At 37.8% G+C, this 25,358-nt stretch overlaps 1 protein-coding gene and 1 long non-coding RNA gene across 2 annotated transcripts in view; one reads left to right on the forward strand and one right to left on the reverse strand.

The window, feature by feature from the left end:
* The window catches only part of LOC126210585 (uncharacterized), a 57,398-nt gene extending 55,936 nt beyond the window's left edge, over positions 1-1,462 (reverse strand). The window contains exons 1-2 of the mRNA XM_049939854.1: positions 1,336-1,462; positions 1,055-1,253 (exon numbers count right to left, since the gene is read on the reverse strand). Coding sequence (XP_049795811.1) covers positions 1,055-1,253; positions 1,336-1,412 — 276 coding nt within the window. The 5' untranslated portion in view covers positions 1,413-1,462. The remainder of the gene's footprint in view (positions 1-1,054; positions 1,254-1,335) is intronic.
* On the forward strand, positions 343-24,542 carry LOC126210588 (uncharacterized). The gene is made up of 3 exons (XR_007540709.1): positions 343-380; positions 23,072-23,232; positions 24,034-24,542. It is a non-coding gene; the product is annotated as an uncharacterized LOC126210588 (long non-coding RNA).
* Positions 24,543-25,358: the final 816 nt, after the last annotated feature.

Genomic DNA, 25,358 nt, shown 5'->3' on the forward strand with positions numbered 1-25,358 from the left:
ATTGCACTCTAGCTTATGTCATGCGTCAACAATGATTTTGTTCATAACCCCTCCCAGCGTAAAATATGGCTGGGAAATATGATACCTCAGCCATTTTGGTAACTGTCATTGCTGTGTTGTTTTTGGCCTTGATCGTTGTTTTCATGGTTGTGGATACCCACGATACAGTTACATACATTGTAGTAAAATAACTTTTCACCACACATATGCGACGAACGAACACAAACAACGTCCGCCATCTTGTCAAACTTGACACATCAAACATGCTCTTTGCTTGACAAGCACATGAAACATCTCCGTTCACGGTCAAATATTTGGCAAGCATAGTCAAGTTTGACAAAACGATTATTAGTTTTGCGCAGGCAGTATAATACATGGAGGTAAGAATAAGGGGATACGGCGCTACGTATCCCAGCCGCACTACGTTTTGAAGCCATGGGGACGTGGCTCGCTGCCATGACACTCTGACTAAAACATTGCCAGTGTGCTACAGCGCTGCGTGTATTACAGTCGCTAATTGCACCATATACGCATGTAACGTCATCAGATTGGTTGTTTCAAAGTTTTTGTTTAAAATAAAATCTCGTAATGGCGAAATTCCGCGTTTCTTCTAATTAAAAATAGTTTTTAGTGTAATATTACGAATAGCTAGTCTTCAATGTAAACGATAAAATTTTGTTAATTCAGTAATAAACGTGTACGATATCACTAAATAATAGAAACCGAAAACTAAGTTAGCTATACCCTCCCTCCAAAGCCCCATAAATACATTTTGTTTGTAATACGTACTGGGACATTTCAGTTACGTTACACTACCGGGAAACACTGTTCATTACCACCAATATTTGCTGAAATACAGAACATAGAATGGCAAATCTACACAGTGGCCTGTTTAGGCCTATACTTTACGCCAGTTAATGTAGTGTTAGCTTTTAATTTGGTACATGATGAAGACAAAGTGAGTTACTCAACACTTCGGTTATCGACGATACGTACGTATTATATTGAAACGTGAACTTGAAAACTAAGAATTTAATTCTTTGAATTAACATACCTTTTGCAAATGTTTTGGGTGTGTAGGGAAAACTGATGGTACAGCATTTTCTCGGAGCCTTACTGTTGAAAGGGAAGTTCGGTCTATGTGCTCTTCTCCGAAATGCTGAGAACATATAGTGCTCCATTTAGACGCACGCCAATTCTTCCTCCTCATGGCATTCTCCCACAGAGCTTTCCGACTTTCATTTTTAGGAAATCTAAAATCATAGTACAAGTACCGATGTAGCACACGTTCATTCACAATGAAGTTGTAAAATCACACTTAACGAGACAACTTACACGTGAAATGTTATTCCCTTCGATTTCGCATCACAATCAGAACGATTCGTACATCCGAACACCACACAAGTCACCATAATAGCGCAAAATCCTTCCAAAAGCGAGCGATAAGCCTATGCACACAAACATACAGCAGCAATGTTTTGGTCGGCTTCACATAGCTTCGCAGCTGTGACGTCACGGCGTCTCCCTCTATTCCTCACGAGGCATTATACGTAGCTATTTCAACTGGCACCGATATTTCATTGGTTGACGGTAAGAGCCAATGAGACGTAGCTGCTTGTAGGTAGATCTTTGAACGCTTCGTAATTCGTATGATTTTCGCGGGACCCATCTTGGTGTGTGTGTTGATGTTGTGCTTTTCTTAATTCATCGTCGCAAGGTACACTATGGGTAATGTTGAACGGACTCGTGTTGTGGCAGGCTTGTGTAACGTGTGTGGAACAAATTTTGGGTCAATTGTAGTGTCCGATACCACCTGTCGGCTTTGACCAATGACGTAATGTGTGATGTTATTTTATTTGTGCCGCAGATTGCTGTCCATGAACGTTAAATTATTTCTCTGGATTTCCTCGTTACGCGCGTATATTAAAAATTCGCTGTAGATTGTTTTGTTTTCATCTTGTAATTTGTTTTCGACATCTTTTGTTAATGAAAGAAGTGATTTATAAGTAGTCGTGATTTATAAAGTCTCTATTTCTGAGGCTGTTCGTTATGGATGAGTCAGTTGTTTTTACTGCAAAAATTATGCCTCAGAAAATGAGTGACCGTAAATCAACTATAAAATTTTTTTCAATCATTGGCCGTCATTGCTGAATTTTGCAAGGGCAGTGTCTGTGGAAATTATACAGTTTTGACGAAGGTTGCGTCATCACGAACTTCCGACGAATTCATGTTGAGGTGCAGAAAAAACATATGGAGATGCATAGGCAGGGTGACATGGTTCGAAAGATCGAGACTGAATTTAGAAGTAATTGTCATGCTAATCTTCTATTTTTGCTATGAATATTCTTGTGAAGCTGTCAAGCTGTCATGCACGAAGCAGGCGTTTCGTGTGGCACTGTAGTCGACTGATTCTCGTTTTGTAGAAGAGTCTGCGGGGAATTTATAAAGTATAGGGAGTCACTGAGGGGTGGGGGAAGGGGGGGGGGGGACAAGGGTTATAGTTGAGGTAGATGAGTCACATTTTGGAAAAAAAGTACAAAAGGGGGCAAGAGGTTGTTGGGGTTAAGGTTTTTGGAGTAGTAGTTTCTGGACGAGATTGTGCTCATGATGTATTTAGGGTTGTACCAAATTGGACGAAGGAATTCTTGACATCTTTAGTAGAAGAATATGTGGAAGAAGGTTCTGTAGTCATGTCGGATAGGTTTCCTTCATACAAGGTGTTGGGTGAAAGGGGTTATCATCATTTGGTCGTGAATCACAATATTCAGTTTAAAGATTATAAGACGGGGGCATCTACCAGTACTATCAAGGGGTATTTTGGGGCTGTAAAATCTGTTGTCGGGCAGGGAAAGAAAAGGATTTCTGTGTTGCAAGGCCATTTAGCCGAATTCTGTTGGAGGAAGAGTGTTCCTAAAGGTTATTGTTTATTTCTTGCATTTATGAAAGTAGTCAGCAAAATGTACAAGCCTCGTTTTGTTAGTTAGGTGTTGGTGGGTCTGACACTTTTTATTGTTTTACATTGCGTTTTTTTATGTTACTGTATTGTGCCAGTGATACTTTCTTGGTTTCTCTGGAGGGAGGTATTTCTGTCGTTTTAATATTTTCTGATTACAATTGTGGTCCGAGGGGTATTTCTGTGTCTTTGCCGTAGGGTTTATGTTATTGACTCGTGGTTTCTTTTTTTTTACTATTTTACAGTTTTGCGTCTGATTGAGGGCGGGTGGTAGGGAAGAACTGATTTGGGTGGTGTATCATTCGTTCCTGGCAGTTTGTGTTTCTTATTTTTTTTTCATTAGTTATTCCGGATTTTGCTTCTTTCGTTACAGTTTGACCTTCTAACATTATTATTTCTCGTTATGTCCTCCTTTCGTTCTTGTCAGCCTCGATCTTTGACTCCTTTGGAAGTTCATATGCGGTAAGTTTCTTTTTATGTAGCTACTTTTACGTTTTCCTTTTCGATGTTTCTGCTACACTTCTCTTAATTTTGCTGTCGCTTCTGGTGTATCGGTTTTACTGAGTGTTTTTTGGAGCTACTGTACCTGGTGTGACTTTCGTGTGGTATAGTTATTGGTTGCAAGGTTTGATCATTTTTGTGTTTTATTTCTTTGCGTGTGCAGTACTGTATGTAAAGATTTTCATTTTTTGAAATTTTAGTCGTATTCTGTAGTTCACTAACAAGATCATTTTTTAAGCACGTTTCTGATATGCTATAAGATTTTTGCGCAACAAACAGTAATATTGGAATCAGTAACTAGAAACGACCTCCTACATAGGTTGCTTCTAGTTACCGATTCCAACTATTCGACAGTTCATTATTTAGATATTTTTTGCAGTACGTGTGTAAAATATAATATATGTGCTCGTAATTGCTCCCGTGTTCTTATTTATTTCTGTCATCTTCAACTCGTTTTAATGAAATTCGCGCGTAAATAATAGTCACGTTAAATGTATTATTTTTACGACATTCGTTTGTTTAACAGTATGATCCCTGCCATTCATAGATTGTTCATTACAGCATCTTTGCCTTACGTATGACGTCATTGGCCAAAGCCGACGGGTGGTATGGGACACTAGAATTTATCCCAAATTTTAATACAAGAAAAAGCTTGTACCGACATATGAGGGTGAAGCATCGCAAGAATATTTATGTACAGCCTAGGAAAGAAATATGTAATATTCTTACCTCCATGGTATAATAAATACCTGCAATGGAAAAGAGGGAGCACGGAAAATCAAAATGGTGACTCGAGGACGTGTGAAATCATTTTAGGTTTTCCTCGGCCGCCAGCGTAACTTTTGAAGTAAGCTGCACTTAGTAACATTTAAATGTAGCTTTATTTATGAAAAATGAAAAACAGTTTACGCCGTGATTTACAGCTAGTGACAGCTGATGTCGTTCAGAGTGTGTACATTTGCAACAGAAAACCGTGCAGAAACTAATTCAATATTTAACACAATTAAAAGAATTCATCAGCAACAATTACGAGTTACGACAAATTCAGAAAGCTACATCAACAGCAATGTGTATCCTTGACAGAATGAAATGTTCACTCTGCTGCGCTGTGTGCGCTGATATGAGACTTCCTGGAAGGTTGAAACTGTGTGCCAGACCGAGACACGAACTCGGGACCACTGCTCCTTTCGCGGGTAAGTGCTCTACCATTTGAGCTTCCCAAGTATGACTCACGAGCCGTTCTCACAACCATAATTCCGCCAGTACCTCTTCTCCTACCTTCCAAGCTTCACAGAAGCTCTCCTGCACTGTGTATCCTTGAATACATGTTTGTATTTCAGTAAATGATGGTTTACTCAGAACAAGTTACCTTCTCCGATTGATTTTCACTTGCAAATGGCCTGGAAAACTGAGCTACAAATGACGCTATATTTCGATGGAGTTCTGTATTCCCCTGGGGCTACACACAGTCATTTCTTTAAAAGTTCTGGACACGAGTGAGGAAAACTGAAAAGATGTTAGATATCTTTTTCAGTATTTGAATTTCTCGAATACTATTTCCTTTACCATATGCTAAAGCATGTGTAGCTTTCAGGTGAAATACCATTTTCTGCTGCCCATTGATTATTACATCCGTATGCAACACAACACTTTCACTTTAAAATCACAAGTACAAGAACGACAAGAAGTACTTCCACAGTGAAGAATGTGGTATTCTGCCCCTTTACAATACGGCGACTCCAACATAGAACTTCACAGCTTTCTAGGCAAAGACGCATTTGAGTAGTCTCTCCAGTTTAGTATTGAGCAGTGGTGTCTATACTGTTTCTGTGAAGTGACTAACCTGTTCAATATAATCATGAGTTTCTACAGTAGGCTGTTCAGTTGTTATTTTCATCTGTCGCCTTGGTTGCTTTTCCTTGGGCATTAAATGCGTCGGAAACGCAAACTGTGATGGCACTGCATCAGGCTTGAGATGCCTTCTCGAAGTACCAGGCCTTACTAAATAATCTTCTTCCAAGAAGTGGTCTCCACACAAGAAACTAGCCCTTGTAGGCGTGAAACCTTTGCGTTTAGTGGCAATGACCCACTGTTTCAGTAAATCGCCTTTTTGCAGGGGAAACCTGTCCAGGACAGAAGACACATTGTATCATGCAAAGCAACGACCAAGATATTTACGAGATTGTTGTCATTTCTCGACTTTCAATTATTACCTGTGGAAAATTAAATTACTTTCCTTGTTCCACCAGTTCGTACAGTTGTATGCAGAGCACGAAATAACCATTTTACACTCACAACATACACTTCGTTAACACCAAGAGAAACTTTTTGCCTAACTAAAAGATGGCAGACGATATAAGCAAACACTCCTAAGACGGCACGGATAAGCGCTATGGTCAAAGACAATAGATGTACATCCAGTTAGTATGGAGATGACTGGTAACGAGTTCACAGTAGTGTCGGACGTCGGGAGTCACTGGTGACCACCGGCGTCCGACAATATGAGTACGAGGTTAAACCAAATACTAAACTAGCAACGTATTTACTGTATGCACACTGAAATATTGCGCGGAATTGTGGTCTTAAGACCACAAAATGAAAAGTGAATCCCAAGCGACATTTTTGAAAAAAATTGTGGCACAAAGCGGAACTAATCGGAATGTTGAAGAAAATTATTTGTGTGTACAAAATCAGCAAATATCACGGTGTCATTCTGGTTTCTACTAGGAGTTATAGTGGCCTAAAACACTGTCCAGTAGATAAAGTGACAAAAAAATAAGTTCGTACCCGGAAATACAGAAGCGTCCGATTCTACCCGTCTGTTTTGACCCATGACGTCACAAATATGGCGGAAACGACCATAAACCACGAATCTAATATGGCGCCTATGACGTCATTACGTAAACATGATAAACACGAAAATACATCGAAAAACCAAAACGCACACGTTCCACAAAAGACCTAATGACACTAACAGGACAAGCGCGGGAAATTGGGGGTTCTTGGGTGGGTACAAACTAAATATAAACAAGTTTAGACACATACACCCATTCAAAACCACTCAAAACGACGGAAAAACCCGACAACACAAAACTCCCTAAATTCCACTAAACACAATATCCTCTGGAATCGGACACTTCCCTTGACCTATGTATCTCAACAGCAGCTCCTGATCCCACAAATTGGAATCGAACACTTCCCTTGACTTATATAGCTCAACAGCAACTCCCAATAACGGCCAACAAACCCACAACCGCAAATTGGAATCAAACACTTCCCTTGACCTATATAGATCAACAGTAACTCCCGATACCGGAACACCAATAGTCACAACCACACATTGAAATGGAACACTTCCCTTGACCCCAACACACAACAAATACACTAAGAACAAGAAAAATAAAAACTGACCACAACAAAGTTCTGGTGCCGCAACCTAGGTCGGCCGCCACAAACACACAAGCTCTCTCGCGCGCGCGTGTGTGTACACGCAAAACTCATCTAATACTGTAAGTGTCATTTCCTAATCTAATTACCTCAGCATCACCTGATTTAATTTGACTACATTCCATTATCCTTGTTTTGATTTTGTTGATGTTCATTTTCTATCTTCCATTAAAGATACTGTCTATTCTGTTCAATTGCTCTTCCAAGTTCTTTGATGTCTCTGACATAATTACTATGCCATCAGCAAACATCAAGGTTTTGAGTTCTTCTCCCCGATTTTAATACCTACTTTGAATTTTCTTTTGTTTCCTTTGCTGTTTGCTCAATATACAGATTGAATAACATCGGGGATAGGCTACAACAATGTCTCACTCCCTTCTCAACTGCTGCTTCTCTTTCATGAACCTTGACTCTTATAACTGCCTTTTGTTTCTGTACAAATTGTAAATAGCCTTTCGCTCCCTGTGTTTTACCCCTGGCACCTTCAGAATTTGAAAAAGAGTATTCCAGTCAACATTGTCAAAAGCTTTCTCTAAGTCTACAAATGCTAGAAACGTAGGTTTGCCTTTCCTTAATCTATTTTCTAAGATAAGTTGTCAGGTCAATATTGCCTCACGTGTTCCAACATTTCTACAGAATCCAAACTGATCTTCCCTGAGATCAGCTTCTACCAGTTTCTCCCCTTTGTCACTGAGGCTAAATATCAATTTCTTCTTTTTTGATTCATTGATTTTCATTTTGTTTATAACAAGTCATTCTTTTGTTACATCAAACAAAGCATGTGCTGCTGTTTGAGATTTGCTGGCATTAATGCCTTTTGAGTACAAAGATGTTTCATCTGCAAATTGCAAGAACTGTCCATGAAAGCTTATCCTGACTGCCCAAAGGCTTATAAGATTTCACAATCCTCTTTGTTTCTTTTTTTCTTTCTTTTCTGATTTTTTTTTTTAAATTTTCTCCACTTCATCATGGTGCACTTTTTTCAGTTTCTTACAGCAGCTGCAGGATCTATATTCAAGTTAGGTATTGCACGTACAATTTTTCTCTCAATCTCAATAAAATAATTGCTGAAGTCATAAGGGTTACACAAACTCAGAGAGCTGTGTTTTTCCTTGGATTTGTTGATTAGGTACCAGACTGCCTTGCATGGGTTGTGAGCTCCTTCAGTGACCCTATCATTACTTTTCTTTTTGGCTTCTTCTACATCCTTTCTGTTAAGTCTTTATACTTGCAAATATTTTCTGGAAAACATCCTGCAATAGTAGGATAATGCATTTTAAGTTTTTCAGTTCACCAGCATACCATGTTTTTTCTTTCACCACATTTTGCATGTGTTGTGACATTTTTGGAGGACATTTTCTGGTCTTCTGTGAATAGATATCATCAAATTTAGTTTTGATAGTCTGGAAGAACACACTAAATGCACCAATGACTGCCATTTACTGTGATCCATGCTACCCCTCTATTGCAGATTGTGCTGTTTGAGAAGAACTTAATGTTCCCTTATTTATGAGCCTTTTTGTTAATACATAATTAGAATTCTAGGAAACAGTTGGTTGATTAATAGCTCTTTTTGTGTATATTTCCATGACTGATGCTCTCTGGTCAATGATCATTGGGTCAACTATAGCTATCAAATAGTCCCAGGCATTTACATTTGTGATCACAGAGCCGAGGCAGACATAGCCTATGGTTGGTAAATGCTTTGCTACAAATAGTCTGTAACTGGCTACTAGGTTCATAAATTCTCTCTCCTTAGTACTCTCTTTGCCAAAGTGTACATTGAAATCAGCACAAAATGCAATTCTTTATTTCAAGTGCATTAAGTAGCACAGGAAAGATTCCACTCAGATGAGAAAGTTTTCGGAATTGCTAATTGGAGAATGGTACACTGAAACAAAAATTATATGAAGATCTAATAACTCCAAAGAAGCCAATTCTAAATCCAGGTCCACAGTCAGTTTCTCTAACAGTGAATGTATAGGTACGCCACCAAAGGAAACAGTTCTATATTAAATACAGTTGTAGTATCCAGTTTCTTGTGCTGATAATCGATGGAATCAGTAACCACATATAAAGGGTGTATCCTAATTAATGGCATAAATGCATACAGTTAAAAGTACATGATACTAGAAGCAAAAAAGTGTCAGTAATTGGGTCGAAAATGTATACCTTAAGAGCTATGAGCAATTTTTCATCTTTGATACTGTGAAACAAATATTTTCTACTGCAAGTTCTTTGCTTTCCATATTTTGGGAAGTGGTAGTATGAACCCAAACAAGAAAAACAAGTCCAGTAAACATGTGCTCTAAAATGCATTCCTTAAGAGCTATGAGCACTTGTTCATCTTTGCTGCTTTGAAACAACTCTTCTAATGATCAAGTGCTCGTAACTTTTAAGGTACGTGTTTTAGAGCCCATGTTTACTCGACATTTTGTAATTTGTGTTTGTTTCACAAGATAATTTTTTGGCCACTTGTAAGTCCCATTAATTTCAATGCTTCATTTTCATGTTTGGTTAAGTTACAGGACAATTTTTTCTCAGTTTGTGTGGTGGTTAATGCACACTTTGTTAGCCTGACACCAGTGACTAGTGTCTTTCAATTTTTTTTCTCTGTCTTTTATGAGACACGTTTTAAATTTTGTCCTGTGTCATACAATCACTGGCACTGAAATTAGCACAATTTTCTGGGATTATTAGTCAATGGGACATTATTTTCATCACTGCAATTAATCTCTTTAAGCAGGATTCCAGGCTGTTTTGCAGTTACTTTCTGAGCTTTGAATATACTCGTGTATTTACAATTTTTAACCGAGGCCTCTATACTTTGGCAAACACTGAATAGCAGAAAGCCTTTGTTACAAATTTATTGACTCATTTTGATATATCAACAGACATAGCTGTGGTAAGAACAAAGAAATGCAATATAAAAGATGTGTCAGGAAGATAAATGCAACAGTGGATAACAGTTTCCATAAATACTTACAGTGAAGCACAAGAACAAACCATAACAAAGTGGGCAGATAAGATACTGAAAGTATAGCTCTGAGATACATAGATCCAGGTGCCAAAGTGACCATACATCAGGAAACTGACTGATAAGGAAAACATTTGCTGTCAACAAATAACGCTAGTAACCATGCGGACAATAGCTGGCTGTCAAAGAATGTAACCAGCGGGAAGCATACAGTGATTATATCAATTATGTATTACATGAGTCTGAAAGCCATGGAGTAAACCATGCAGGCAAAATAACTCAAATTATATAATGTACAGATTGGAAATAAATATCACAAAATATACGGGCTTCATGTGGAACAGGTGAAATATGAAAAGAAACTTAAAAATTGCAGCAAATAAAAGGTAGAAACATTATGACCATTGTAAAGAGTTATGATATATACCAGATGATAAAAAAGTCAGTATAAATTTGAAAACTGAATAAATCACGGAATAATGTAGATAGAGAGGTACAAATTGACACATATGCTTGGAATGACATAGGGTTTTATTAGAACCAAAAAAATACAAAAGTTCAAAAACTGTCTGACAGATGTCGCTTCATCTGATCAGAATAGCAATAATTAGCATAACAAAGTAAGACAAAGCAAAGATGACGTTCTTTACGGGAAATGCTCAATATGTCCACCATCATTCCTCAACAATAGCTGTAGTCGAGGAATAATGTTGTGAACAGCACTGTAAAGCATGTCCGGAGTTATGGTGAGGCATTGGCATCAAATGTTGTCTTTCAGCATCCCTAGAGATGTTGGTTGATCACGATACACTTGTGACTTCAGGTAACCCCAAAGCCAATAATCGCACGGACTGAGGTCTGGGGACCTGGGAGGCCAAGCATGACGAAAGTGGCGGCTGAGCACACGATCATCACCAAACGACGTGTGCAAGAGATCTTTCATGCATCTGGCAATATGAGGTTGAGCACCATCCTGCATAAACATCGTACGTTCCAGCAGGTGTTTATCAGCCAGGCTGGGGATGATGCTATTCTGTAACATATTGGCATCACGGTAGCAGTTACAAAACCAGAATCACGCATTTCCTCGAAGAAAAAAGGCCCGATAACAATAGATGTGGTAAATCCAACCCATACCGTGACTTTCTTGTCGTGCAATGGAGTTTCCACGACAGTTCTAGAATTTTCGGTAGCCCAAATTCTGCAGTTGAGGCCATTGACAGACCCTCGGAGCGTGAAATGAGCTTCGTCGGTCCACAACACGTTACTCAACCAATCGTCATCTTCTGCCATCTTTTGAAATGCCCACACTGCAAATGCCCTCCGCTTCACTAAACCACCAGGTAACAGTTCATGATGCCGATGGATTTTGTATGGATAGTATCAGAGGGTACGCCTCAGTGCCAACCAAACAGTAGTGTATGAAATGCCGGTGCGATGTGCGACTGCACGAGCGCTGACTTCCCCATGCATAGACAAACCCGCTACAGTCTCCATTTCTTCCTGAACTGTCTCAGCAGCATTACACCTTGTGCTCGGTCGGCCACTACGGGGTCTATCATCTAAACAACCCATGGCTTTGAACTTCGAAATCATTCTCTCCACAGCTTCATTTGTCAGCGGACCTTCACCCATTCAAATCCCCTTCCTATGGCCATAGGATCGTAACACTGAACTAGCACATTCCCCATTCTGATAATACAGCTTCACTAAAAGTGCCTTTTCAGGTAATGTCGACATGCTGCGACTGCTGGCGCATATGATTCTCTCTCTCATTACAGCTTCTTTTATACACGATTGTCATGCACAATCACTAACGTTTTGCTGTCCAGCGCCATCTGTTGGACATTTTGTGAACTTTTTTTTTCTTCCCCCTAATAAAACCCCATGTCATTCCAAGCACGTGTGACAATTTTTACCTCTCTATCTACATTACTCCGTGGTTTATTAAGTTTTCAAATTTATACTGACTTCTTGATCAGCCAGTACATATAATATGATATATTTACTCAAGCATTTATGATGTAGGCATGGGCATTCGTAACGTATTTTTTTAATTTTATTTATCTTTTAATCAAGAATATACAACAATAAAAAGGAAATCAAATATGCATATGCCACAAAAACATGGTGTATCCCATGGTAAAATGGAAAATGGACAGACAGTAAACTGACAATATAGCTTATTGAAACTTACAAACAAACAGTGATAAAAAGATAAATATGGCGATATGCTAAACCTAATGTACAGGCAGTCAAGTGTAGTCAGTCAAAATCATCCTGCCATAAAATGACATGCGTATCATGTCATTCCTAAAATCAGAGGAAGATAAAATAAACTTAATACAGTAGTAACGAGCAAGTAATCATGAGATAATGTCACATATAAACTAAAATTATGTGAACTGTGTAAAAGTAAAAACTGAAATGTCATAGGAACTGTGTGTCCATGATAACAAACGTGCAGCACAACATAAACAAAATACCATTCCTAATACGGCAGACTAATGTTGATGAATAGAGCATTGTAAGAGTTTACTGTGTTAAACCATGACAAGAAATACCAATTTCCATTACTCTGCAACAATGACAAGATAAAACTTGTTAGTGTCAATTCAGAGTGATGACACATATGTAAATAAAGAGGGGGGAGGGGGGAAGGAAGAATAGGGGCTGGAGGAGAAGAAGGGAGAGTACGATAAGAACACAGGAGAAATTAATACTAAAAGTCAATAGAGTGTGTGACACGTATCACACAGTGCATCCAAAAGAAGGAGGAGCAAGTGATAAGAAAAATAGTAACACTGATAATATGGAATGTGTGATGTGTATCACACAGTGAATCCTGCACTAAAATGTAGATCTGGATATGCACTGCCAAAAGGAAATAGCAGTGGCAAATGGGAAATCATATGATGCATGAGAGCAATAGTGGGCTAAACCCAACCTTCCTCCAACAGAGATAATCAAGGTAGAAAGATACTGGATTTAGCAAACATATTCTGTTCTTTACCCGGTCAATGTATGTTACAACTTGTAGCTTCTAGCAGTATTGCAGGTCTTGTAAGTGGATTATACAACCAAATTACATCTTGACTTTTAAAATTCCCAATTTTTATGTGGGTTAGTCCACTTCTGCATTACACGTAACGTGAATTTCAACATAGTCACTGTTGCATTAGGTGTACAGCCTCTTTCACAAAAGGATTTCCATTTACTTTTGGATTCAAACGTATTTCAGATTGTGTACTTTGCAATCCGAGTGTGAAAACATCAACATTGGAAAAGAAAGTAAAGTAATATACATGCCAGCCACTGTGGCCAAGCGGTTCTAGGCGCTTCAGTCCAGAACCGCACTGCTGCTACAGTCACAGGTTCGAATCCTGCCTCGGGCATGGATGTGTGTGATGTCCTTAGGTTAGTTCAGTTTAAGTAGTTCTAAGTCTAGGGGACTGATGACCTCAGATGTTAAGTCCCATGGTGCTTAGAGCCATTTGAACCACTTGTAATATAGACGAAACAAATGAATAAGCAATACAATGAAATACAACGTACTCACTGAAATAGCTACAAAATAGTGAGAATACAAATAGTTCCTCCCCCCATGAACCAAGGACCTTGGCGTTGGTGGGGAGGCTTGCGTGCCTCAATGATACAGATAGCTGTACCGTAGGTGCAACCACAATGGAGGGGTATCTGTTGAGAGGCCAGACAAACGTGTGGTTCCTGAAGAGGGGCAGCAGCCTTTTCAGTAGTTGCAGGGGCAACAGTCTGGATAATTGACTGATCTGGTCTTGCAACACTAACCAAAATAGCCTTGCTGTTCTGGTACTGCGAACGGCTGAAAGCAAGGGGAAACTACAGCCGTAATTTTTCCCAAGGGCATGCAGCTTTACTGTATGATTAAATGATGATGGCGTACTCTTGGGTAAAATATTCTGGAGGTAAAATAGTCCCCCATTCGGATCTCCGGGCAGGGATTACTCAGGAGGACGTCGTTATCAGGAGACAGAAAACTGGCGTTCTACGAATCGGAGTGTGGAACGTCAGATCCCTTAATCGAGCAGGTAGGTTAGAAAATTTAGAAAGGGAAATGGATAGGTTAAAGTTAGATATAGTGGGAATTAGTGAAGTTTGGTGGCAGGAGGAACAAGACTTTTGGTCAGGTGAATACAGGGTTATAAATACAAAATCAAATAGGGGTAATGCAGGAGTAGGTTTGATAATGAATAAAAAAATAGGAGTACGGGTAAGCTACTAGAAATAGCATAGTGAACACATTATTGTGGCCAAGATAGACACGAAGCCCATGCCTACTGCAGTAGTACAAGTTTATATGCCAACTAGCTCTGCAGATGATGAAGAAATTGATGAAATGTATGATGAGATAAAAAGAAATTATTCAGGTAGTGAAGGGAGATGAAAATTTGGTAGTCATGGGTGACTGGAATTCAAGCGTAGGAAAAGGGAGAGAAAGAAACATAGTAGGTGAATATGGATTGGGGGTAAGAAATGAAAGAGGAAGCCGTCTGGTAGAATTTTGCGCAGAGCCTAACTTAATCATAGCTAACACTTGGTTTAAGAATCTTGAAAGAAGGTTGTGTACACGTAAGAACCATGGAGATACTAAAAGGTATCAGATAGATTATATACTGGTAAGACAGAGATTTAGGAACCAGGTTTTAAATTGTAAGACATTTCCAGGGGCAGATGTGGACTCTGATCACAATCTATTGGTTATGAACTGTAGATTAAAACTGAAGAAACTGCAAAAAAGTGGCAATTTAAGGAGATGGGACCTGGATAAACTGAAAGAACCAGAGGTTGTAGAGAGTTTCAGGGAAGGCATAAGGGAACAATTGACAGGAATGGGGGAAAGAAATACAGTAGAAGAAGACTGGGTAGCTCTGAGGGATGAAGTAGTGAAGGCAGCAGACGATCAACTAGGTACAAAGACGAGGGCTAGTAGAAATCCTTGGGTAACAGAAGAAATATTGAATTTAATTGATGAAAGGAGAAAATATAAAAATGCAGTAAATGAAGCAGGCAAAAAGGAATACAAACGTCTCAAAAATGAGATCGACAGAAAGTGCAAAATGGCTAAGCACGGACGGCTAGAGGACAAATGTAAGGATGTAGAGAGATATCTCACTAAGGGTAAGATAGGCACTGCCTACAGGAAAATTAAAGAGACTTTTGGAGAAAAGAGAACCACTTATATGAATATCAAGAGCTCAGATGGAAATCCAGTTCTAAGCTAAGAAGAGAAAGCAGGAAGGTGGAAAGAGTATATAGAGGGTCTGTAAAAGGGTGATGTACTTGAGGATAATATTATGGAAATGGAAGAGGATGTAGATGAAGATGAAATGGGAGATACGATACTGCGTGAAGAGTATGACAGAGCACTGAAAGACCTAAGTCGAAACAAGCCATGGGAGTAGACAACATTACATTAGAACTACTGACGGCCTTGGGAGAGCCAGTCCTGACAAAAGATGTATGAGACAGGCGAAATACCCTCAGATTTCAAGAAGAATATAATAATTCCAATCACAAAGAAAACAGGTGACGACAGATGTGAAAATTACCGAACTATCAGTTTAATAAGTCACAGCTGCAAAATACTAATGCGAATTCTTTGCAGACGAATGGAAAAACTGATAGAAGCCGACCACGGGGAAGATCAGTTTGGATTCCGTAGAAATGTTGGAACACGTGAGGCAATACTGACCCTACGACTTATCTTAGAATAAAGATTAAGAAAAGGCAAACCTACGTTTCTAGCATTTGTAGACATAGAGAAAGCTTTTGACAATGTTGACTGGAATACTCTCTTTCAAATTCTGAAGGTGGCAGGAGTAAAATACAGGGAGTGAAAGGCTATTTACAATTTGTACAGAAACTAGATGGCAGTTATAAGAGTCGAGGGGCATGAAAGGGAAGCAGTGGTTGGGAAGGGAGTGAGACAGGGTTGTAGCCTATCAACAATGTTATTCAATCTGTATATTGAGGAAGCAATGAAGGAAACAAAAGAAAAGTTTGGAGTAGGTATTAAAATCCATGGAGAAGAAATAAAAACTTTGAGGTTCGCCGATGACATCGCAATTCTGTCAGAGACAGCAAAGGACTTGGAAGAGCAGTTGAACGGAATGGACAGTGTCTTGAAAGGAGGGTATAAGATGAACATCAACAAAAGCAAAACGAGGATAATGGAATGTAGTCAAATTAAGTCGGGTGATGCTGAGGGAATTAAATTAGGAAATGAGACACTTAAAGTGGTAAAGGAGTTTTGGTATTTGGGGAGCAAAATAACTGATGATGGTCGAAGTAGAGAGGATATAAAATGTAGACTGGCAATGGCAAGGAAAGCATTTCTGAAGAAGAGAAATTTGTTAACATCGAGTATAGATTTAAGTGTCAGGAAGTCATTTCAGAAAGTATTTGTATGGAGTGTAGCCGTGTATGGAAGTGAAACATGGACGAAATATAGTTTAGATAAGAAGAGAATAAAAGCTTTTGAAATGTGGTGCTACAGAAGAATGTTGAAGATTATATGGGTAGATCACATAACTAATGAGGAGGTATTGAATAGAATTGGTGGAGAAGAGGGGATCGTTTGGTAGGACATGTTCTGAGACATTGAGGGATCACCAATTTAGTATTGGAGGGCAGCGTGGAGGGTAAAAATTGTAGAGGAAGACCAAGAGATGAATACACTAAGCAGATTCAGAAGGATGTAGGCTGCAGTAAGTACTGGGAGATGAAGAAGCTTGCACAGGATAGAGTAGCATGGAGAGCTGCATCAAACCAGTCTCAGGACTGAAGACCACCACCACAACAACAACAACAACAAAATAGTTATTGTTTTTTCTATACCAATGTAGAGGAATAGGATCTATAGTTTGTGTACATCATTGAACAGCTTTAAGAAACAATGTCATGAAATAATGCAATTACAACAACCACAAAGGTTTCCACAAACTGTTATTGCACGTCATATCAAGATACGATACGGGCAACATATCTGCAGGCTTTGCAACAGCTGTCCTCAGGTTCTTATAAAAATCATGGTGAACTAGTGGAATGAAGTTCAGTAGACTCAGTAAATCTTTCTTCTTCAGTTCACTCATTGCATTACCTTCTGGATACGGCCGTTCTAACTCCTTTATAAGAGTTGATGTCCTCTTGGAGACATTGACTTTATTAAATACACCACCTGTTTCATTGGAATATTTAAAAAAGTATATCAAAAGGCAGCTTTTCCACAAATTGTAGCTACTGGATCCTGAACCACTCTACTTTGGTTTGATCAACTGATATTTTGTGTTTCGTAATATTTCTTTCAAGCGTTTTTGTTGAAAAAAGTCGTCTTTACCCATGCAAACTAATTTGAAAGGCTTTTTCTTTCTATCAGCCTCAATAATCTCATTCCAGTGTTCTGGAAAGTAAATATTTTTAAAATACTTCTTTTGAAATTTGTGATCAATTTCATTTACTATGTAAATAGTTTTGGAAACTATGTACTGGCACATAAGTGAGAGTTTAATATGCCTATTCTGACCTCCACACTGATCCGAGTACATAATTAACCGGGGAGATTTCACAAAATGGTTCACATAGTACAACAAACATGAACCAATTTCCTGATGACCTCTAGATGCTATCGACTCATTCCAAAGAAACATGTGAACATCATCATTCCATACGTTATGAATACCAAGCCAATAGGTCCACATTTGCCTTTTGTAATAGCATACCCCTATTGACAATACAGGTGTAGGAAAATTTTCATTGGGTCAAATGTTATAACTGTAACATTATCATTTGATTTAGCAAGCAAAGTATTGTTCTGTAAGCCTTTATGTGCACACTCAGCTTTCTTCAAATGTTCATCTTTCTGCAAGATGAATGAATTGTCATTTGGTAAAGCCATTATTTTGATTTGGAAAGAATCACATTTCTTACATGAATCTGAAATGGGTGGATGGAAAGCTATATTAAACTGTTCATTGAAGATTTTGTGAAATATACAATCAGATACTGGGTTCACTGTTTCTTTGCAATATAATGACTACGTAATACTGATACTTAAATCAGGTGCCAAACACTTTCTTCTCGATTTGTGAATGGCATAGTGACTTTCAAACGCTGGCAATTTGTCAACAAAACACTTCAGTTATTTTATCTGACGGTGTTTTGCTGTCTGATTCACATCGTCCTCACTGGTCAACTGGAACAGATGTGTTAACACATTTCTGCTTCAGTATTCTGTCTATTTGCCCTGCAGATACTGCCAATTTGTTCTGAAAATATGGTTTGCACACTTGCACATCATTACTATGAATATCAAGCAAACAGTATTGCCTGGTATTTTCCCATCGAGAAAGGAATGTGGTATACGTTTGTTCGCCAATCCATAATAATCATTAAATAATTTACACAGCCTGTCTGCACTTATCTTTAGGTGGCATTGCTTCATACAAGAACATGGTCCCATTCAGTATTTTTTTTTTTTTTTTCAGGTGTAATCTTGCCCTTACCATTTACATATTCTTCCCCTTTGGCTCGATTCTGTTTTCTTACATTCCATTTCCAATCTTTCTCATTCCTCAAACACTTTTTGCCCTTCATACTGTCCACATTGTCAGGGGGTGATGAGGATCCAGATGGTCCTGGTATTGAGGACATTTCCAAACCATCGTTAACAGTGAGTCACTCTGTATCACATTCTTGATCATCACCTTCCTCCTCCGATTGAAATATATCTGTGAAGTTCAATGTCAAACATACAGGAATCAATATTTTTGTATTACCGCTGCACAATATGATAGCGCACACAAACAATAATAACATACCTTGTAATTGTTCCTCTATAGTTTTAGGTTGTGTGTTTTGATCAATCATTGTAAATTTAACAACCATCACCCAACCAACAAACTATGCCTGCACTACGTGATTCCACGATGTGAATCAATGTGGAGTGACATGAATACTGTGATAACAACTACTACACAAGGTAACACCAGTGAATGCTGGAGGTGGTTCAGGGAACTGCTGTCAGTGCAGCAGTGGACTAATGAATCATAGTCCACTAAAAGCCTCAGTGCAAAAAGTATTAATTAGCCTCTCGTGTACGTTTACCATACAGAATTTAAATATGTGGTTTTGTAGCATTTTTATACTTCACATAAGCATCATTTCATTCGGGTAACTAAACACGGCAACAAATGTGAGTTAGTCACTCTTGCTCTCAGTACCTCATAAGCAGAACCATGCCTGCACATGGTTTCCTCCATGAGTTTCACACACACAGTACATAATCAATATATTCATTGTATGCTCCCCTTTGGTTACATTCTTTGATGGTGAACTATTGTCTGTATGGTTAATAATGCCATGTGCTGATGGTAATTATTTTCCTTACCACTACATTTCTCGGTGTATGGTCAGTTTCTCACCTGGTTCCACATATATGAGAGCTATATTTTCAGCACCTTATGTGCCCACTTTGGTGTGGTTTGTTTTTGTACTTCATTGTAAGTATTGGTGGAAACTGTTGTCCACTGTTGCATATATTTTCCTGAGGCATCATTTATATTTTATTTCTTTGTTCTTTTCATAGCTACGTGTGACGATGATGTATCGAAACACCACAACTCACTGTGTACCAACAGTGAATGATCGCCTGCCTCATAGATGGAAACATTTCTCTATCAAGTGAAGCTGTATAGTTTCCTCATATTTATATACATATCCTTGCGCTCATTTCTTTTATAAAACATGTCTCAGAATCATTAGCAGTACCATAAGTTTGTTTAGTTATTGAATGTATCAATTGTCAGTACTGTAATGTTTATGAGTAATATTAGTGCAACTTCTTGAGTGTCGGCTTGACATGTCTTCTCCAGCAGTATGCATTTACTATCAGCTAGGAAAATAGAGAAACACCCATCAACTGTTTTAACTGGCTTCTCATATTTTTGTGTTAGTCTCAGAAAGAATTCTATCCATGTCTCACCTTTCTATTGAACTGAAAACTGAATTCTCCATTTTAAGTCATAATATTACGTTCTTTGAGACTCAAAGTTTTTCAAGACAGTTTCTGAGTACAGTACACATTATATCATCAAGACCTGTATCTGGCCATGGAGGAGTGTTCAGTATGTCTGACAGAGATGCTGGGGATCCGAGTTCGATACCTAGTACTGCTAGTAATTTTTTCATGATGGGTTGCCTGGAACAGGCTGCATTTATGGTCATGAGGGTAAATGAGTACCTACTTGCTTGAAATAAGTAGCAAAACTGACACACAAGTTACCAAAAAACTGTCAATATGTGTCCTGAGACAATAGAAAAAAAGTGATAACAGTATATTTATGCTGCTTATAGTTAGATAACAGCTACAATAATGTAGTATTTTTCCCTTCTAAATCTAACTTCTCATATCACAATACTGTTTCAGTTTTTCACTCTATCTTTTTGTGTGTACCTTAAAGTAATATTTTGTTGAGATCTATGACTGAATAATGTAAATGTAGGTTTTTTAATATATACTGATGTCCTACTAAGTGTGGTGGTTATGCTGCATTAGCTAGCATCTAGCCAATGAGAATGCAGTATTATAATCCTTATGTTTACATTGAAGGGATCATATATTGGTATGGGAAAAACAATATCAGTATCCCTAGAGAGAGGCACTTGAGGTTCAATGGATCCAAACTTTCCATTTACTTTTTTGTTGGTTGTAAAGTTTTAGAAAAGGCTGTTATAGACAAATTTGTGGTGCATATTATCATGTGTCAGTGTCTGGAAAGAAAGAAACTAATGATTGTGTTAAAAACGAGATCTGTGTTGTTTGAGCACTTCTGTGTAAAATACACTATATCTTCCCCTGAAGTGAGTTACCAATTTTCCTTTAGTTTGGGCTGATATTGAAGTTTAGGCTAATTATAAAATGATAAATATCTGTTTGCTCTTATGAGCCAATAAACATTGGGCAAATATGAAGGTTATCTCAGATACGAAAACTTCAGAAGGAAATTGTTAGCTACGTGGATACTGTACAATACAAATTTGTAAATTGTTTTAGAAACAAAGTCTTATTGATTCTGTCACTATACATATGCAATGTATAATAATCTCTGAAGGAACGTTATTTAAGGAGAACTATTTTACTTTCACAATAAAAGAGAGAAATATAAATTCATGCTTCCCACACATGGGACACACTGAAGAAATTATATTCTCAGACTTCTAGAATAGTTAACAAATTTCTGATAATTAGGGAGCCAGATTCTTGAAAATAACAAAATATTCTCCAGGAGAAATGCTACTCCTAATTTATTAATGTTTAGTGAATCCCACCATGATGATAAACATTTAGGAATGTGTGCTGGAGAAATATGAATACCAAAAGAAGACTGTGGTAGTGGATTGATCTGTAGCATAGCCTAAGGTCTGTGTTCATCATAGCAATGTTTCCTTCATATTTACCACGTGCCATAATAATGACTTGCGAACACTACCTTGTGGTCCAGCTGTTTCGTAATTTGGTATGAATTCTTCTTAGCTAATGTTCACATCATATTTGATGCATTCTTATTTATAAATGATAAAACTGCAATGTACGCTTAAACATATATCTGTGTGTGTGTGTGTGTGGGGGGGGGGGCTAAGTACCATGCCTAGAGTCCCTCCCACCTAAAATCTTGGTTGTGGTGAAAGACTTATCTGGAGCACAACCAGAATTTAGGTTAGGTAGAAATGTAATAATGTGGCAAACTCATTCAATACGAAGGATGTGATAAGAGAGAATTGTGGTGTAACAATGTTTACTTTTGGACCATATTTAAATGAACTCTTAATCATAAAGGTTTACAAGGTAAATTCAGAAAACATGTCAGATAATGGGCAAGTCTCTGATGAGTATTTTGATGAATATTATGTACACACATCACACGAAAAATGCAATGGGTTCCACTATGTAACTTTTACCAAAAAACTAAGTTTTTAGAACTAAATTGCTCAAATGGAAAAATGAGTTTTTATGTTATTTTATCAGTCAAACACATGTAGTGAAATTAGTGTAAATGATTTTGAAGCTGCAAATGGAGCAAGTGCAGCCAGAAACTGGATAGAAATTACAGTTGCATACAAGTGTAGACACACGCTTTAGATACAATTTCAGATACTTCTCCATAGAAAAAGTTTTACAGCAATATGTGCAAAGAGTAATTCTTGACTTTAGGAAAGAGTAAGGGAATTTTTGCTAGTAAATATCTAAAGTTGTTGGCCAAAACTGTTCCTCAAAATTCATAATTTTTTGGATGCAACTGACAGGCAATAATCTGCACACAGCATAATAATGTAATATAAAAAATTAATTTTTAATCTAATGCTTACCTGCAAAAGACAAACTTCAACATCTTCTGGTTAGCAAAAGACTTTGGGTGGAATGCCATAAACAATTTCTCAGCTGTGAATGCATCCTGAATATTTACGTCCACTTGGAAAACTGAACAAGTTAAATAACCAGACATTATTGTGCGTACTCAATGGACATTCTTCACATGCTGCATTAAATACGTTTCCTTTGACAAACATTCATTGCAGTAAATGCATACAGCACTTCCAGTATTTGCATCCATGTTACTATAGTACAAACCCAAACATGAGTATGGGATGTTACTTTTGCTTGGCTTCCTGTGTGGGGCACTAAAGTCCTTGTTCAAATACTGGCTGTGCAGTCCTCACTTGCTGATTAGCCGAAAAGACACTGATGACATCATATATGTCAGGCAATCATGGTACAAGGACTTTGATGTACATGGACATCAGTGAATTTCATTGTTTCACCTATCTCTGTGGCATGGAGCTATAAAGGAGAGGCCCTGATGTCACAACTGTGAAGCGAAGAAATGCAATAAGTAGCTATCTTGATCCACCCAAAATACCACTATTGTAAGTCTGTGTGCATAGGGTTTTCTCACTTTTTGAAGGATTTCGAGTTATAAGGGTGATGAACATAGTGTCTGGGTGCATGAATCATGCCGACTGTGATGTGAAACCTAACAGAATAACAGTTGATGTTAAAGTTGTCTCACTAACATATAACTTTGCAACTTTTCTTGCTAACAAATTTGTGCTAATTCTTTACTTGTACTGCAACATATTTTTCTCTCGTATGACTTCAGACTTCTGAAAGATGGTCAGAAAGCTCTATGGGATAAGGCCACGAGGAGAAAGACCTGGCAAGTGTTTAAATGGAGCTGTATATGTACCCAGCACTTTCAATATTTTATCTTAGAGAAAATATGTCTTCACATTTCACTGCTCACTCAAACTTTCCCAAAAGGTATGTTAATTCATAGATTCCTAGTACACATTTTTGTAAAAAATAGATTTAACATGGATAATTGAGAAGTGTTGAATGATTTACTTTCTCAAAATTCGTGTTCTTAGGTCATATACTGATTGTAGAAGATTCATCAGGCATAAAGTATAAATAAGACACTTTAACAATTCCAGTTATTTCAGTAAATACAAGAATGAATACGGCTCAGCATTGGCTGCATTATGCATTGATGACAATGAAAATTTGTGCCTGGTCGGGACTTGATTCCTGATCTTCCGCTTAAGGTGATCGGTCAACGTGGCTGCCATCCAAGCACGTATTTCATATGGCTGGCAATCACTGCAGTACCTGTTTGCATTGCAAAGTATGATAGAACACAGGCACAGTGATTTAAAAACTGGCATTTGCAGAAGTATGTTTCACACTAATGGTACTTTACTTAAATGTGCTTGTAGGTACCACAAGCAAGATGCATATTTATTTGATGTTATACTTGTTTTCCTTTGTTGTTGATAGCTATTGTCACAGCAGCTGTCTATTCATTGTATATTTTACTTTAATGTTTGTGTCTGAAATAATCCAGCAAGTGGATGTTGTGACTAGGGAACCAGTTATTTCACTTAAAATTTTAAAAACATTAATTTTTTGTGTGCATATACGATTATTCTGCTCTGTGTTAATTATTATGCCAGAAGAGTTTGCTTTATTTTGAGAATTATTGTTCTAGAAAGCAAAAATAATTTATGTGCATCAAAAACTTGGACATGTAATGCTAATTTTAGACATATGCTTGTTTTCTAGTGTTGTCAACAGATGTTTCCATCAATCCAGATCCATCACCCAATGGAACGGTTGTTCAAATTAGGAGAAACTTGTACACTGTGTGTGGGATAAATGTGCAAAATTGGAAAAAAATCATGCTTCCTCAGCAGCTAAATTGTTGCTCTAGCAGTGAAATAGTCATCTGAATCATATGATAAAGGTTTTGCAGAAGATGAAATACATAGATAAAGAGCATTTTAGTGCTTAACAATGGATACCATGTAATCTAAATGGAAAGTTGTCCAGGCAGCATCCAAGTAGAATAAGTGGTGGTTTTGCAAGTGATGCAATATGTGTCCATAGAATTGCATTGAATTAATGGTTAGTGAAGTTTTTAACTGCTTAACCAAGACATTACTTCTGAACTTGAGTGCCACTTGGCCACTTGGTGTTACTGTCTAGTATGGCTCATGCAATGAGAATGCTGAAATTCTTTCTCACAGAAACAAATGTGAATGCAAATATAGTAATCTTATCACCTGTGAACGACAGTGAACAAATTTCTGATAAAGTACACTGGGTAATTAGTTGCCAGTTGTTTGTTTGTGAAAGTAAAATAAAGATTCAATTTTACAAGGCAGAAGCATATAGTTTTGTTGAATATAAAATGATCATTTAAGCGCATAACCCGTTCATTATAGAAATGAATATAGAATGGCCTAACATAATTAGAAAAGGGGAGTGGGGAGATATGTGAAAGACAAAGATGTGCTTTACTTCACATTAAGTGAAGCTTGTCATTTTAACGGTAATGCTTAATTGCACCAAAGGTCAGTCAATAACTTTCATACAAGATTGTCATGTCATTTCAGCGCTTACTAAAAATCATACATTTTTGTAGTGAAATGATTGGAAGAATCTTACGCTGATTGTACTGTTAACTATTACAGCTAAAAGTTCAACTTAAATTACAACTATCAGCTGTTTTGCTGTGATGTAGTCACTGCTTAACTAATGAAATTTGAATCAATAAATTAAGTTCTGAACTTCTAATAATTTCCGGGTATGCAGCCGGATCCCGTCGACATTCTGCCACGATATTTCGGCCCAGAGACGTCCGGCCATCATCAGGTGAGTACACAACTACTGAAGAGCCCAGGTGCAGTCGCGGTATTTATGCCGAATCTTATCACCTGTGAACGACAGTGAACAAATTTTTGATAAAGTACACTGGGTAATTAGCTGCCAGTTGTTTGTTTGTGAAAGTAAAATAAAGATTCAATTTTACAAGGCACAAGCATATTGTTTTGTTGAATATAAAATGATCATTTAAGCGCATAACCCGTTCATTATAGAAATGATTC

This window comes from Schistocerca nitens, chromosome 10, assembly GCF_023898315.1.
Source record: "Schistocerca nitens isolate TAMUIC-IGC-003100 chromosome 10, iqSchNite1.1, whole genome shotgun sequence".
Taxonomy (NCBI): domain Eukaryota; kingdom Metazoa; phylum Arthropoda; class Insecta; order Orthoptera; family Acrididae; genus Schistocerca; species Schistocerca nitens.